This window comes from Oncorhynchus gorbuscha, linkage group LG25 (assembly GCF_021184085.1).
Source record: "Oncorhynchus gorbuscha isolate QuinsamMale2020 ecotype Even-year linkage group LG25, OgorEven_v1.0, whole genome shotgun sequence".
NCBI classification, from domain to species: Eukaryota; Metazoa; Chordata; class Actinopteri; order Salmoniformes; family Salmonidae; genus Oncorhynchus; species Oncorhynchus gorbuscha.
Window position 1 is genome coordinate 4,409,472 of NC_060197.1, and position 17,214 is coordinate 4,426,685.

At 44.7% G+C, this 17,214-nt stretch overlaps 1 protein-coding gene across 1 annotated transcript in view; it reads left to right on the plus strand.

The window, feature by feature from the left end:
• Nucleotides 1-10,482: 10,482 nt before the first annotated feature.
• Nucleotides 10,483-17,214, plus strand: part of LOC124014142 (myotrophin-like) — a 20,638-nt gene continuing 13,906 nt past the window's right edge. The window contains exons 1-2 of the mRNA XM_046328884.1: nucleotides 10,483-10,824; nucleotides 15,400-15,513. Coding sequence (XP_046184840.1) covers nucleotides 10,756-10,824; nucleotides 15,400-15,513 — 183 coding nt within the window. The 5' untranslated portion in view covers nucleotides 10,483-10,755. The remainder of the gene's footprint in view (nucleotides 10,825-15,399; nucleotides 15,514-17,214) is intronic.

Consider the following 17,214-nt stretch of genomic DNA (forward strand, 5'->3'; position numbering starts at 1 on the left):
TATCCTATCCTGGAACGTTTCTTGTCATGTGAAGTGTTTAATGTCTGCCATCCCTCCCGTTTCTTCTGTCCCTACTTCTCAGGAGGAACCTGGCGATTTGACAGGAGTGCCGGAGGAATATCATGATCTGCGCACGGTCTTCAGTCGGTCCCGAGCCAACTCCCTTCCTCCTCACCGGTCGTATGATTGTAGTATTGATCTCCTTCCGGGGACCACTCCTCCTCGAGGTAGACTATACTCTCTGTCGGCTCCCGAACGTAAGGCTCTCGAGGATTATTTGTCTGTGTCTCTTGACGCCGGTACCATAGTGCCTTCTTCCTCTCCGGCCGGGGCGGGGTTCTTTTTGTTAAGAAGAAGGACGGTACTCTGCGCCCCTGCGTGGATTATCGAGGGCTGAATGACATAACGGTTAAGAATCGTTATCCGCTTCCCCTTATGTCATCAGCCTTCGAGATTCTGCAGGGAGCCAGGTGCTTTACTAAGTTGGACCTTCGTAACGCTTACCATCTCGTGCGCATCAGAGAGGGGGACGAGTGGAAAACGGCGTTTAACACTCCGTTAGGGCATTTTGAGTACCGGGTTCTGCCGTTCGGTCTCGCCAATGCGCCAGCTGTTTTTCAGGCATTAGTTAATGATGTTCTGAGAGACATGCTGAACATCTTTGTTTTTGTCTATCTTGACGATATCCTGATTTTTTCTCCGTCACTCGAGATTCATGTTCAGCACGTTCGACGTGTTCTACAGCGCCTTTTAGAGAATTGTCTCTACGTAAAGGCTGAGAAGTGCTCTTTTCATGTCTCCTCTGTTACTTTTCTCGGTTCCGTTATTTCCGCTGAAGGCATTCAGATGGATTCCGCTAAGGTCCAAGCTGTCAGTGATTGGCCCGTTCCAAGGTCACGTGTCGAGTTGCAGCGCTTTTTAGGTTTCGCTAATTTCTATCGGCGTTTCATTCGTAATTTCGGTCAAGTTGCTGCCCCTCTCACAGCTCTTACTTCTGTCAAGACGTGTTTTAAGTGGTCCGGTTCCGCCCAGGGAGCTTTTGATCTTCTAAAAGAACGTTTTACGTCCGCTCCTATCCTCGTTACTCCTGACGTCACTAGACAATTCATTGTCGAGGTTGACGCTTCAGAGGTAGGCGTGGGAGCCATTCTATCCCAGCGCTTCCAGTCTGACGATAAGGTTCATCCTTGCGCTTATTTTTCTCATCGCCTGTCGCCATCTGAGCGCAACTATGATGTGGGTAACCGTGAACTGCTCGCCATCCGCTTAGCCCTAGGCGAATGGCGACAGTGGTTGGAGGGGGCGACCGTTCCTTTGTCGTTTGGACAGACCATAAGAACCTTGAGTACATCCGTTCTGCCAAACGACTTAATGCCCGTCAAGCTCGTTGGGCGTTGTTTTTCGCTCGTTTCGAGTTTGTGATTTCTTACCGTCCGGGTAGCAAGAACACCAAGCCTGATGCCTTATCCCGTCTGTTTAGTTCTTCTGTGGCTTCTACTGATCCCGAGGGGATTCTTCCTTATGGGCGTGTTGTCGGGTTAACAGTCTGGGGAATTGAAAGACAGGTTAAGCAAGCACTCACGCACACTGCGTCGCCGCGCGCTTGTCCTAGTAACCTCCTTTTCGTTCCTGTTTCCACTCGTCTGGCTGTTCTTCAGTGGGCTCACTCTGCCAAGTTAGCTGGTCATCCCGGTGTTCGAGGCACTCTTGCGTCTATTCGCCAGCGCTTTTGGTGGCCGACTCAGGAGCGTGACACGCGCCGTTTCGTGGCTGCTTGTTCGGACTGCGCGCAGACTAAGTCGGGTAACTCTCCTCCTGCCGGTCGTCTCAGACCGCTCCCCATTCCTTCTCGACCATGGTCTCACATCGCCTTAGACTTCATTACCGGTCTGCCTTTGTCTGCGGGGAAGACTGTGATTCTTACGGTTGTCGATAGGTTCTCTAAGGCGGCACATTTCATTCCCCTCGCTAAACTTCCTTCCGCTAAGGAGACGGCACAAATCATTATTGAGAATGTATTCAGAATTCATGGCCTCCCGTTAGACGCCGTTTCAGACAGAGGCCCGCAATTCACGTCACAGTTTTGGAGGGAGTTCTGTCGTTTGATTGGTGCGTCCGTCAGTCTCTCTTCCGGGTTTCATCCCCAGTCTAACGGTCAAGCAGAGAGGGCCAATCAGACGATTGGTCGCATACTACGCAGCCTTTCTTTCAGAAACCCTGCGTCTTGGGCAGAACAGCTCCCTGGGCAGAATACGCTCACAATTCGCTTCCTTCGTCTGCTACCGGGTTATCCCCGTTTCAGAGTAGTCTGGGTTACCAGCCTCCTCTGTTCTCATCCCAGCTTGCCGAGTCCAGCGTTCCCTCCGCTCAAGCGTTTGTCCAACGTTGTGAGCGCACCTGGAGGAGGGTGAGGTCTGCACTTTGCCGTTACAGGGCACAGACTGTGAGAGCCGCCAATAAACGCAGGATTAAGAGTCCAAGGTATTGTTGCGGCCAGAGAGTGTGGCTTTCCACTCGCAACCTTCCTCTTACGACAGCTTCTCGTAAGTTGACTCCGCGGTTCATTGGTCCGTTCCGTGTCTCCCAGGTCGTCAATCCTGTCGCTGTGCGACTGCTTCTTCCGCGACATCTTCGTCGCGTCCATCCTGTCTTCCATGTCTCCTGTGTTAAGCCCTTTCTTCGCACCCCGTTCGTCTTCCCTCCCCCCTCCCGTCCTTGTCGAGAGCGCACCTATTTACAAGGTACATAAGATCATGGACATGCGTTCTCGGGGACGGGGTCACCAATACTTAGTGGATTGGGAGGGTTACGGTCCTGAGGAGAGGAGTTGGGTTCCGTCTCGGGACGTGCTGGACCGTTCACTCATCGATGATTTCCTCCGTTGCCGCCAGGATTCCTCCTCGAGTGCGCCAGGAGGCGCTCGGTGAGTGGGGGGTACTGTCATGTTTGTCATTTATTATCATGTCTTGTCCCTGTGCTCCCCATTCTATTCGTTTCCCTCTGCTGGTCTTATTAGGTTCTTTCCCTCTTTCTATCCCTCTCTCTCCCCCTCCCTCTCTCACTCTCTCGCTCTCTCTTCTCTCTATCGTTCCGTTCCTGCTCCCAGCTGTTCCTATTCCCCTAATCATCATTTAGTCTTCCCACACCTGTTCCCGATCCTTTCCCTGATTAGAGTCCCTATTTCTTCCTTTGTGTTCCGTTCCTGTCCTGTCGGTTCCTTGTTTAGAATTCACCGTGCTGTGATTGTGTATCGCCCTGTCGTGTCGTGTTTTCCTCAGATGCTGCGTGGTGAGCAGGTGTCTGAGTCTGTCTGGTTCGAGTGCCTTCCCGAGGCAACCTGCTGTTCACCTGCTGTTCAAGATCGAGTCTCCAGTTGGTCCTCGTCATTTCGAGTGAAAGTTGTGTTTTTTTGTTTGTATTCACTTTTCTGGATTAAAGACTCTGTTTTCGCCAAGTCGCTTTTGGGTCCTCTTTCACCTGCATGACAGGAGGTGTGGTATATGGTCAATATACCACGGCTAAGGGCTGTTCTTATGCACGACACATCACGGAGCGCCTGGACACAGCCCTTAGCCGTGGTGTATTTTTGGCCATATACCACAAACCCCCGAGGTGCCTTATTGCTATTATAAACTGGTTTTCAACGTTATTAGAGCAGTAAAAATACATGTTTCGTCATACCTGTGGTATACGGTCTGATATACCACTGCTGTCAGCCAATCAACAATCAGGGCTCGAACCACCCAGTTTATAACAATGTATATAATGTATATAATCACGAAGCACAATGTTATTGTAGTCAATTTGGAGTCTGTCTCTGTCTATGCTAATGCAGTGATGTCATTGTGTTGGGATCTCCCTGGCTGCTGTATGAACCCGGCACGGTCTGTCTCACTAATCATCAGCCAGTTAGCATTGACAAGACGGATAGAGATGGATTACTGCAACATGGTCAGCACATGGATTACCTGTCAGTACTCTGACTAGCTGACCGAGCTGGAGAGGTGGAGATGTTCTTATAGGTATCAGAGCTTGACAGAAAGCTGGAGATGAGTTTGCCATGAGGGGCAGACAGAAGAAGACAGATGAAATAAAAGAAGAAGCAGGGCAGACAGAATAAGAGAGAGGAGGACGAGGAGGAGGGAGAAAGATAAGGAGAGCATGTAGGGTGAACTAGATGTTTGATCCCGCTGCATTGGCAGGTGAAGACTCATGCTCGGTGATGAAGAGAAGCTGCCCCAATTACCCGATGTTACCCCTGAATGCACACTGGAAGCATATCTCCCTCATCCATACCGTTCAATATACCATGTGGCACACATGAATAGTGTTCACCTTCATGTTTAATTCGAACCTTCTGCAATGAGAATGAATGGCCCTGCCTGAGAGAAGGAAAAGTTGCTTCGTTGTCAAGGTTTTTGGACACGGCCTCTGAAAATGCGATCTTTCATTTAATGAGATTCTTCTCCAACGTTTCTTTATCTTTGCGGTGCGATAAAAAACTACTGCCTTATCACTAGTAAGACGACTAAAGGGGACATGTACTAGAAACACGTTCAATATCAGTTTCCCAGATCATTTAAGATAGAGCTGAAAATAGGGTTTTGTTCCTCGTTTTGAGAGAGAAAACATGTATTTACATTTTTGCCCCGCTTTTTTATTGAAAACAGGTTCATGTTTTTGCCGCCTTGGGATTGTTTTACCAAAGTGAAAAATGGAGGTGCCCCATACTGTCAAATCTGCAGGGACAACTTGTTTTACACTCTATTCTTCAATATCAATGCAGCATCTAGAGATGTGACAGAAAAGTGTATGTCCTAACTTTACTCTCCCTTTAGAGTTCTGCCCGAGCATTCATTTTGAATATGGTGCCAATTCATCTATGTTTATTTCTTAGTCCAGCACTCTTCAGGCTTTATTGTCTATAATAAGGTGGGATGTCCTGTAAATCATCTGCTTTAAAGTGTGATGTGACCCGCTATAATCAGTAGGTGTAACGGCGTTCGTCTGTTGAAGGAAGAGAGTCGGACCGAAATGCAGCGTGTTTGTTAATCATGATCTTTAATAAATGAAAACGAAACGATACATAAAATAACTCATAAATACAAAAACAACAAACGGAACGAAAACCTATTACAGCCTATCTGGTGAACACTACACAGAGACAGTAACAATCACCCACGAAATACAAAGCGAAACTATGGCTCCCTAAATACGGTTCCCAATCAGAGACAACGAGAATCACCTGACTCTGATTGAGAATCGCCTCAGGCAGCCAAGCCTATACAACACCCCTAATCAGCCGCGATCCCAAATAATACAAACCCCAACACGAAAACAATATATAAACCCATGTCACACCCTGGCCTACCCAAACATATAACAAAAACACAAAATAATATGATCAAGGCGTGACAGTAGGCGGCCATCTTACCAGCCAATGATAATTACGTTAGCACATTGAAATGTTCACTACAATCCTCATTAGGTATTGCAGTGGGGACATTTCAAAGGAACACAGCAGCACCCACGAACATTCATTTGAGTTTTAACCAGCCATCAACATTCTGTATATCGATCTGCTGCTCTTATATACTGCACTGTATGAACTTTAGATCACCCCATGGTGACTCATTTGAGACATGTATGAGACATTAGCATGCCAAAGCAGGGGAATGTAGGGAGTAATGGCCTATGTCCTCATCCTAAGGTGGCGAATAGATACTCCAACCCCCGTACTCTGGAGAGTTTATTACAAACACATAAAGCAGTTTTAATGGCCACACTGAGCCTCTCCTCAGACAAGCAGTATGTGTGTATTGTACATCTACCAGGCTTAGAAGAGTGGGGGACGGAGGAAGAGGCTGGGCTGCAGGCAGGGCGTTGGAGGAGAGTTAGAGAGTATCATTACCTTCATTTTTATCCCCAGTGCAGAGCCCTATTGAATTTTCTCCAAATGGCGACTTTTATAGTCGCTTTTCGTCTGCTGGCCGAGTTTGTTTTAGCTCCAGAGTGCTTATTTGATGTAATAATAGTGCTACAAAGAGCCATTCATCACAGAGAGAGGGACGTATAAAGCCATTTGATAGCGTGGGTTGGGGGAGGGGGTAGTAGAGGGTGGAATATAGATGTGCGGGTCTTCCTGTTAGGGAGGCTAGAGACTATGACATGAGGCAGATCTCAGTTGCATACTTGTTTCTTCTCTCTCCTGTCTTTCTGAAAACTCATTGGAAGAGAAGGTCAGAGAGGAGGGTCCTCTGTTTTTTTTCACCCAATGGGTTTCGAGAAGGAGATGAGGAGAGAGGATGCGAGGAGTATGCAATTTAGATCGTCTCATAGCCTTGAACTTCTCTGATCTTGGCCTTATGCCTTTACATTGATTGACATTAACCTTTGATAAGATGTTCAATCTACTGTCATCAGTGGCTATTTTGCCCCATTGGGAGTTTGGTTTAGTCCTGATGTGTTTTTATTAATATGTGGGTTCAGCAGACCTGGTATCTATTAGTGATGTCCCATTGAATAGCAAAAGGGAGGTAATGGAAATTGCCATGGAGTGAAGAGCAGATGCCATGAGATGGGGGTTTACTTCCTCTCTATCACCCAGAGCCAGTCACACTCCTCTGGGATCACTGAGTGATGACAGGAGCTGTTACACCACATGCCTTACAGACCCCAAACTAACAAACTTAATTGTCTGGGCCGAGCCTTTCCAGTAAAATAAAGCTCTGTCTTCCTTTTTATTTAATCACTTATGTGAACACCAAATGATTCAAGATGGCGTAGCAGTCGGACATGTGTCTTTGTCTTGTCCCATCCTGTCCTGTCGCATGTATATATCATTTTCTTCATATATATTTCATATATATTTTAATCTCACTTTCCATCTACGCACTGAATATACTCTCCTCCAACCCACCTTACCCAATGTGGTACGGATCTGCTATTTTTATACTTTAGAACCGGAACCCCCTTCAGAAGCTAGCCAGTTAACTAGCTACTAGAGAGTAGTCAGTTAGCCACTGCTAGCTGTCCTCACCGTAAACTCAGACATCAGCCAGCCTCAACCCAGTCAATTCCTGCCAGTCTGCACAGAGCGATATCAACCCAGAGCATATCAGACTGCTTTTCCTCTACTACATCTCCGGATTCCTATCGCAAGCTCTGAACCTTCACACCGGATCATCATTCTTGCAACCCCTATTACTAGCCTCTTCTACCTCTTTTTGTATTGTCTGAGATCCCCAAAGATTGGAAAGCTGCCGCGGTCATCCACCTCTTCAAAGGTGGAGACACTCTAGACCTAAACTGTTACAGACCTATATCTATCCTACCCTGCCTTTCGAAAGCCAAGTTAACAAAAAAGATCACAGACCCTTTCGAATCCCACTGTAACTTCTCCGCTATGCAATCTGGTTTCCGAGCTGGTCATGGGTGCACCTCAGGCACGCTTAAGATCCTAAACAATATCATAATCGCCATCGATAAAAGACAATACCGTGCAGCCGTATTCATCGACCTGACAAGGCTTTCAACTCTGTCGATCACCGCATTCGTATCGGCAGACTCAACAGCCTTGGTTTTTCAAATGATTGCCTCCCCTGGTTCACCAACAACTTCTCAGATAGAGTTCAGTGTGTCAAATCTGTTGTCCGGACCTCTGGCAGTCTCTATGGGGCTGCCACAGGGTTCAATTATCAGGCCGACTCTTTTCTCTGTATACATCAATGATGTTGCTTTTGCGGCTGGTGATTATCTGATCAACCTCTACGCAGACGACACCATTCTGTATACCTCTGGCCCTTCTTTGGACACTGTGTTAACAAACCTCCAGGTGAGCTTCAATGCCATACAACTCTCCTTCCGTGGCCTCCAACTGCTCTTAAATGCAAGTAAAACTAAATGCATGCTCTTCAACCGATCGCTGCCCGCACCTGCCCGCCTACCTAGCATCACTGCTCTGGACGGCTCTGACTTAGAATATGTGGACAACTACAAATACCTGGGTGTCTGGTTAGACTGTAAACTCTCCTTACAAACTCTTATTAAGCATCTCCAATCCAAAATGAAATCTAGAATCGGCATCCTATTTCGCAACAAAGCCTCCTTCACTCATGCTGCCAAACATACCCTCGTAAAACTGACTATTCTACCGATCCTCGACTTCGGAACGTCATTTACAAAATAGCCTCCAACACTGGATGCAGTTTATCACAGTGCCATCCGTTTTGTCACCAAAGCTCCATCTACTACTCACCACTGCAACCTGTATGCTCTCATTGGCCGGCACTCGCTTCACATTTGTCGCCAAACCCACTGGCTCCAGGTCATCTATAAGTCCTTGCTAGGTAAAGCCCTTATCCCTTATCTCAGCGCACTGGTCAACATAGCAACATCCACCTGTAGCACGCGCTTCAGCAGGTATATTTCATTGGTCACCCCCCAAAGCCAATTCCTCCTTTGGCCACCTTTCATTCCAGTTCTCTGCTGCCAAATACTGGAACGAATTGCAAAAATCACTGACTGTCTTATATCTCACTCTCTAACTTCAAGCGTCAGCTGTCAGAGCAGCTTACCGATCACTGTACCTGTACACAGCCAATGGAGTTTTGCCTAAGCGCTGATATAAGATCAGTTTTGCTTGAACCATAGACGTTTGAGTAGTGTGAAAAGGTTAACTGACAGCTGATCTGAGATCTGGGAGACGGAAGGATGACATGAGGGAGAAAGAATGGCGCTAAGAACTAACTGCACAAACCAACATTGGCGAAATATAAACTGAGTACTTTCTCCTATGAGTCAACAACAGGAGAGACAGTTACATGTCCCTCTCCTGAAAACCTTATGGAGTAGGAATGTGGAAGTTCAGAAATCGAATCCTATAGAAGTGAAGAGGAAGAACATGTGGTGAAGGCTTCCTCACCTCACCTCAATGAGCAGGGACATGCCTGAGATGACTCTGGCCCAGTGGGAGTTTGTTTCGCGGAGAAAGTAGAGTCATGTGGACTCGGACTCTTTGGAAGGGGGAGTTGGGTGTTGTTAACTCAGTATCCAGAAGTGGACTTATATTGATTTTTTTGTGTGTCTTCCACCCAGAGGGAGTGGACGCTATGTATCACGCGCCTCGTTGCTCCCGAGGGGCACAGTGGTCTAAGGCTCTGTATCTCAGTGCTAGAGGCGTCACTACAGACCCTGGTTCGAATCCAGGTTGTATCACAACTGGCCATGATCGGGAGTCCCATAGGGCTGCTCACAATTGGCCCAGCATCATCCGGGTTAGGGTTTGGCCGGTGTAGGCCGTCATTGTAAATAAGAACTTGTTCTTAACTGACTTGCCTAGTTAAATAAAGGTTCAATAAAAATAAATAAAAGGACAAGAACTGTGTCAAGCTATGCTCTCCAGAGCAGAGCACCACTGAAGTTAGTGATTACTTAGGTGGCTTTGAGTGTGGACATGGATCAACTGAAGTTGAAGATCCCTGGTATCTGTGATGCACACCATTTGGTGAGATGCAGATCCAGTGGCGAGCGTGATGGGTGCCAAGGTTATGGTCATGTTGCAGCAGTGTGTGGGAGGGACATTCCGAGGTGTGGGAAGTGTGCAGGAGGGCATGGGACAAAGGAGTGTGTAGTTTTGGAGGAAAAAGTCGTGTGTTGCAATGTTGGGGGAGTTCATGTTGCTGGGGATCATGTGCGAGTGAAACAGGTTGAGGTTCCAAGGGTTTGAGCAGTGCAAAAAGTGACAAATGCTGAGGCAGTGAGGAAAGTAGAGGATGATGGGCAAAGGGTAAGGGATCATGAGATAATACCAGTAAGTAGTAGGGCAGGAATGAGTGTCCTGAAATAGTTTATGTTTTAGCAAGGTTGGTTAATTGGCATTCATCACTATGGTAATTAACTGTATAGCACAGATGAAAAGGAACGGAAGTTGCAGAAGATAAAAGTAGTAGTAGCAGCAAGTAGTAGCAGCATCAGAAAAGTTATTAGGAGGGAACGATTTTACTGCAGAATAGTTACAGGAGATCTTGAAAGGAGTCCCATCCTCCCAAGCTAGAAGCCAGGAGTAGGAACAGTTGTCGAGAAAAGTTGTGGGATAAGGGGTGTGTTTTGTTTTTATATGTGCAGGGTTAGTGGGTGGTGCAAATGTTATTTTACATTTATATATATTATATATATATAATTGTCAAATTCCGAACTGAGAAAGGCTGGAATACTCAAAAAGCGTCTCATCAGGCGGAAATTCACACGAAGAAGATCTGCGATCTCGGTCGTCACTAGTTACCACAGCCACAAATTCATAAATCCCACCCATTTCTACAATTTATCTTCTTTAAATGTGGTTTTAAACCTAGCCTTAACTACACTGCTAACATTATGCCTAACCCTAAACTTACTTTTTTTAAGCGAATGGTTCATATGTAGCCAATTTTGACTTTGTGTTTTCGAGTGGAATTTTTCTGGCATGAAGGAAAGGTTAACTTCCGGGTGTGCGGCATCGGAAACGCTTCATGAGAGAAAGGCGGACCCTTCTGCTGTCCTTTCTTTGAAACTTTATTTTTTAACAATTGCCTGCAGTGCACTATAGAAGTACCAGGTGTTCAATTTAGCAAATGATTTAATTCCTTTAACGCTGCAAATTTTATAGCCGCCTTCCCTTGACTACGGAGTGATCTGTCAAGAACTGCTTGCCTTGAGAAGTTTGACAGCTGCCTTTTTCATTAGGGAAGCCACAGTGAACTCTTGGAACACAAGAAAATGGGGGATAAAGAATTGATGTGGGCCTTGAAAAATGGAGACCTTGACGAGGTTAAGACTCTAATGAAGGTACGATATACTGTAGCTATCTTACTCGCAAATCAGCCAGCTATGTGCGCTAGCTAGCTATGTTTTGTCTGTATAGCTAGCAAACGTTAGCTAGCCATGGCATTGCAAGGTTAGCTAGCTAGGTAGCTAACTTTCATAGCTAGCTTAGTGTACATACATTAGCTAACTATCCGTTCACCTAACTATCACCAACTCACTGTAGTTAGCTAGCTAGAAGGTTTGCTTTTACAAACGTTTGTAAAACAATCGGTAGCTAGATTGGATAAATTGTTAGATAGCTTGCTTTAGCAAACTACCATGCTAAACAGATGGTTAGCGAGCTACTGCAACAACTTGTAATCTGATTCAATCACTGTATCGGTGTGTCTGTTTGCGGTTGCCTAATGAATGACTAAAGTTCTACAGACAAGCATATATATGGTCAAGTACCTAGCTAACGTTAACTACCTATTTAGCTAGATAGTTGGCTCCTGCTTGAGAATCAGTCATGGTTGGCTTTTAGCAAGCAGCCAAACTAGCTATAGCCAAATCCACAGGCCCGTGTTGTGACAGCTAGCTAGTGTGCGGGTGTCTCAGAGCTTTGTTGCAAGGCAGATCTATCTAGATTGCTAGCTTGATAACGTAATGCTGTTGAAAACATGAAGTAGGCCTAATCATAATACTTGTTTGCGCTCTACTTTGAATGAGGATGTTCCGGGAAATCGTATCATTCAGCCTCCATACTGACTGGGTCACTAATTTTCAGGCCACACCTATGCCATTTTTAGAGCAGTGAAACATTAGCTATTGGTCTGTAAACTGGTCATTTTAGACACTAACTTATTTTGGTCAAATTCTAGACATAAAATAGACTCAAACTTGAATCAATCATATTTGAAGAACACTTTAATGGTGGCAGTCGTTTTGTAGGCATCTCCTTGAAATGGATTTTATCACCAATGTTGCATTCTCTGTAGGCCTACATTCCAGGCACACACCATGCATTTGGAAAGTATTCAGACCCCTAGACTATTTCAATATTTTGTTACATTTCAGCCTTATCATTTTTTCTTTTTAGAATAATCCCTCAACAATCTACACACTACCCCATAATGACAAGGCAAAAATAGGTTTTTAGACATTTTTGCAAATGTATTAAACAAATGTTTACATTTGCATAAGTTTTCAGACCCTTTTACTCAGTACTTTGTTGAAGCACCTTTGGCAGCGATTACAGCCTTGAGTCTAGGGTATGACGCTACAAGCTTGGTACGCCTGTATTTTTGGAGTTTCTCCCATTCTTCTCTGCAGGACTTCTCCAAGCTCTGTCAGGTTGGATGGGGAGCATTGCTGCAGCTATTTTCAGGCCTCTCCAGAGATGTTCGATCAGGTTCAAGTCCAGGCTCTGGTTGGGCCACTCAAGAACATTGTACTCTTCGGGACAAGTGTCAATCTTGGTTTCATCAGACCTGAGAATCTTGTTTCTCATGGTCAGAGTCCTTTAGGGCTGTCATGTGCCTTTTACAGAAAAGTGGCTTCCGTTTGGCCACTACCATAAAGGCCTGATTGGTGGCATGCTGTAGAGATGGTTGTCCTTCTAGAAGGTTCTCCCATTTCCACAGAGGAACTCTGGAGCTCTGTCAGTGACCATCAGGTTCTTGGCCATCTCCCTGACCAAGGCCCTTCTCCGATAGCTCAGTTTGGCCAGGTGGCCAGCTCTAGGAAGAGTCTTGGCGGTTCCAAACAAATTCAATTTCAAGAATGATGGAGGCCACTGTTCTTGTGGAGCTTCAATGCTGTATAAATCTTTTGGTACCCTTCACCATATCTGTGCCTTGACACAATCCTGTCTAGGACCTCTGTTGACAATTTCCTTTGACCTCATGGCTTGGTTTTTGCTCTGACATGCACTGTCAACTAAGGGGCCTTTGACAGGGGTGTGCATTTCCAAATCATGTCCAGTCAATAGAAACAGGATGCACTTCAGCTCAATTTCAATTCTCATAGCAAAGTGTCTGAATAAAATAAAATCTTAAACCCTTTACACTTGTGTGTATAAGGTAGTAGTTTTGGAATTGTTATGTTAGATTACTCGTTGGTCATTACTGCATTGTCGGAACTAGAAGCACAAGCATTTCGCTACACTCGCATGAACATCTGCTAACCATGTGTATGTGACAAATACATTTGATTTTATTTGAATACATATGTAAATAAGGTATTCATGATTTTCTTATTTTAATACATTTGCAACCATTTCGAACCCTATTTTCACTTTGTCATTGTGGGGTAGAAGAAGGCTGTAAACGTAACAAAATGTGGAAAAGGGGAAGTGGTCTGAATACTCCCCCCAAATACACAGTACATAAGGTATCTAAGCGAAGTACCTAAAAATAATACTGTGGTTTGAGGTTTAGCTAGTCTGGTGTAGGTTGAACCCCTTAAAATAGCTGTGGGGCTAACTCTTGTTGAAAGCTGAGCCACACTGATGAATCATTAGGTCTGTAGAGCTCCTATGTAAAAGCAACAGGTCTCTTTATGCATTTTGTTTAGACCGTAGGTTTGGTGCTAGACAATCAGACCTCTATTCTTTATCCTCAACCTCAACCTATCAGTTGATTAGCTAACTTCTGTGAAACAGTCTAGCCCTAACCATTAGGGTGGACTGTATTTAGGCTCTGCTTTCTTTTCAGCTTTTGGTGATTGAGTCTAATCAAAGTCAGAAGTACAGCTATTTCAAAGAAGTCTTTACTGATTTTGGAACGCAAGGACATTACTAATGCACTGAGTTGCTGCATTACTCATATTGATCTCAAAGGCTGTGTTTCCACGGGCAACCCAATTCTGATCTTTTGCCGCTAATTAGTCTTTTTGGCCAATCAGATGTTTTGCCAGTAATTGACTAAAATATCAGAATTTGCCTGCCTGTGTAAACCTAGCCCAATAATTCCAGATAACAATTGAATTGCAATAGGATGGAAATGTTTCAGATCTGGGCCATTCAGTTGCGGAGATGGGTTTTTCCACACATTGCCAAAGATTTTTCAAAAGCAGGCATCTCCTTGACACTTCATACTGCACATGTGGATATTAGACTGATCCACTGTCGTTTCCCATATCCCTCAATGAAACTGTTTAAATTGGCCCCATATTACCCAGCTCCTGGAGGTAATATTTGAAAACTATTAGAACGGTGATGAGATCCCATCATGCCTAATGGATTCAGTTGGCTTGTGTGTAAAATGAAGGCATGGAATCCGTTTTCCTTGACCTTCAGGGGCATGGTGACACAGGTGAGCATGCCAGAGATGGGTCTCTGTGGGATATATATATATATGCGCGCAGTCATACAGCTAGTAACAGGATAGCAGATTGACTACACATCACTGTCGGGTTTAGCCGTTATGTTTGTCATTCATATGTATTCATATTTGAACTGCTGGAAGGGCAACTAGTGTCTGCAGCTGCTGTCTGTTTATCCAATAGGAACCTTTCTCACCAGGCTACATTAGCTCTGATTATAACACATGGATCGACCATAGGCTACGTTTACCTGAGTTATAGAGACCTATCAAGCTTCAGAAATCCAATGAATTGCAGCAACGGCATCCATTGGATCACTGTGCTGTCTTGCCTAAGCTTTTGAGAGCAGGTGAGTGGTGCGAGCATTACCCAAAGCCTGGCTGTAACCTTTACTGAGCCAGATTGATTATCACGCCCGGCCGGCACAGCCCAAAACTAGCCCAGACCCTGACTCATCTCCTGATAGGCTTGTTTGCCTTTGGGCCGATCCGCGGTAATGGAATTATGTGGAGACTCAAACAAAAACCATTGACTTCAAAGTTCAGCAAACCTTACAACTCTATGCGCAACGACTTGTCTACTCTTAACAATTTCCACGGAACATTTTACAAAACACATTTACAGGGAGAACTATGCAAAAACAAAGTTTGATAACTGCACGAAAACTGAGAGATTTTACCCTATTTATTCTTTACCAAACTTTGCATCGAGTTTTATTTTTTCACTGTGGAAATTGTTCAAAGTTGTCATTGTGCATAGAGCTGTATGATTTTGTTGAACTTTGAAATCGATGTTTTTTGCTTGGCATATATTTTTCTGCAGGATGCTTAGCAGATGAATACATTCCAGTCCCCTCTTTCCTCAGGCCACATAGCCAGCTAATGAGAGAGGTGCTGTGGTATGACATGGCACTGACAACGCTGCCCGGTCTGAGTGACCCGTCTCTGTGACGAGTGTTGTCTCTTCAGGACTACCCACCGCTCCACACAATGGACTGTGGCTACAGAGCCTGTCTTTCCTCTCGCCTGCAGGCTTGACAGTTTGAGGCCTCGCAATTCCACAGCAGGGAGACCCTAGGAAGAGGCGTGTTGTGTGGTGTGATTGTGTGACGGCCTTTGTTTTTTGAACTGAGGGGTGTTTCTGGCACAAGAAAGGTTTTCTGTTATTTGATTGTATTAACTGTGTGCATGTCCATGCAGTAAGTGTTTGTTCCTTTTTAGCAAGCGGGTGACCAAGTCTTGATACAGAAGGGGAAGTTGTGATGGTATCTCAACCGTTTGTATTTTGTTTTAGGATGAGGATGTGAACAGGACCCTGGAGGGTGGCAGGAAGCCCCTGCACTATGCTGCTGATTGTGGCCAGGCTGAGATGCTGGAGTTCCTCCTCTCCAAGGGAGCAGATGTCAACGTAAGAGCTGCTAGTGGGAATACTGCTATCAAAATAGGCCTACTGCTGTTATACAGTTATTAGAATACTGCTGTCAATATAGGCCTACTGCTGTAATACAGTTATTAGAATACTGCTGTTAAAGGCCTACTGTTATACATTATTTAGAATACTGCTGTCAATATAGGCCAACTGTTATACAGTTATTAGAATACTGCTGTCAATATAGGCCTACTGCTGTCAATATAGGCCTACTGCTGTCAATATAGGCCTACTGCTGTCAATATAGGCCTACTGCTGTTATTAGAATACTGCTGTTAATATAGGCCTACTGTTATACAGTTATTAGAATACTGCTGTTAATATAGGCCTACTGCTCTTATACAGTTATTAGAATACTGTTATATTGTTATTAGAATACTGCTGTTAATATAGGCCTACTGTTATACAGTTATTAGAATACTGCTGTTAATATAGGCCTACTGTTATACAGTTATTAGAATACTGCTGTTAATATAGGCCTACTGCTGTTATACAGTTATTAGAATACTGCTCTTAATATAGGCCTACTGTTATACAGTTATTAGAATATTGCTGTTAATATAGGCCTACTGCTGTTATACAGTTATTAGAATACTGCTGTTAATATAGGCCTACTGCTGTTATACAGTTATTAGAATACTGCTGTTAATATAGGCCTACTGCTGTTATACAGTTATTAGAATACTGCTGTTAATATAGGCCTACTGCTGTTATACAGTTATTAGAATGCTGCTGTTAATATAGGCCTACTGCTGTTATGTTGTTAGTATTTAACAACCGTATTCTAATATGAGTCCCTCTCCATTTTATTAGTACTGATATGGATGAAGGCTATGGTGGTAGCACTCTGTCACCTATCTGCTCACGTTAGAGATCAGTTATTACTGATGCCCAATGAGGAAGGAATTATGTGTTTTCCATTCTGTGTGTTTGCATTCATTTGCTTATTGAATAGACCTAATGGTACCAGAGAGAACAAGTCCCTTATTCTGAATCCACTCATACAAAGCTTCTACTATAGTCAACCACATACTGTAGTAACGACTCAGGCCGACATGACTTAACTACTGTAGACTCTGCTTGTTTTGTTCAGACATGTAGAGAGTGGTTAAGTTATATATTTGGACCAATGGGATTCCTCCGTTATAAGGGACTTGTCATTCTCCTGAAGCCCCCCCCCCTCCAATTCCCTCAGTGTGCAGAGAGCAGCAGTCTAACTGGCCAGACCACATAGTCTGTCAGAATTCTCCCCTGAGCCTCAACCCATTACCACACTGCAGTGGAGGGAATCAATCTGCTTTTACAATGGGATTGAGTAGAGTGATGGTTGTGGCGTTTACAAGTTAGGGAAGGTGACCGTATTGTACAGTTCTGCGCTAGTATCTTTCTAGGTAGCCTCGGTGTGCAACTATTCTTAATATTAGACATTCTTAACCTTATTCAAAGCTCTTCTTTGGTCTCAGCCCCTCATTATTGCCACACAAGCCTGAATGTGCTTATGGGTGTCACTGACCCAAGATGTTATAGTTAGTTTCACACAGACACATATGTTGACAGTTCAGGCGATACTTGCTAGAACTGGACGTTCTGACCCTGAATGTACCAATGTGAATTTGGAATGCTTGTTAACTAGGCCCGACTCTCACTGCACACAGTCTGTAGAGCCATGTCCTCTCCCAA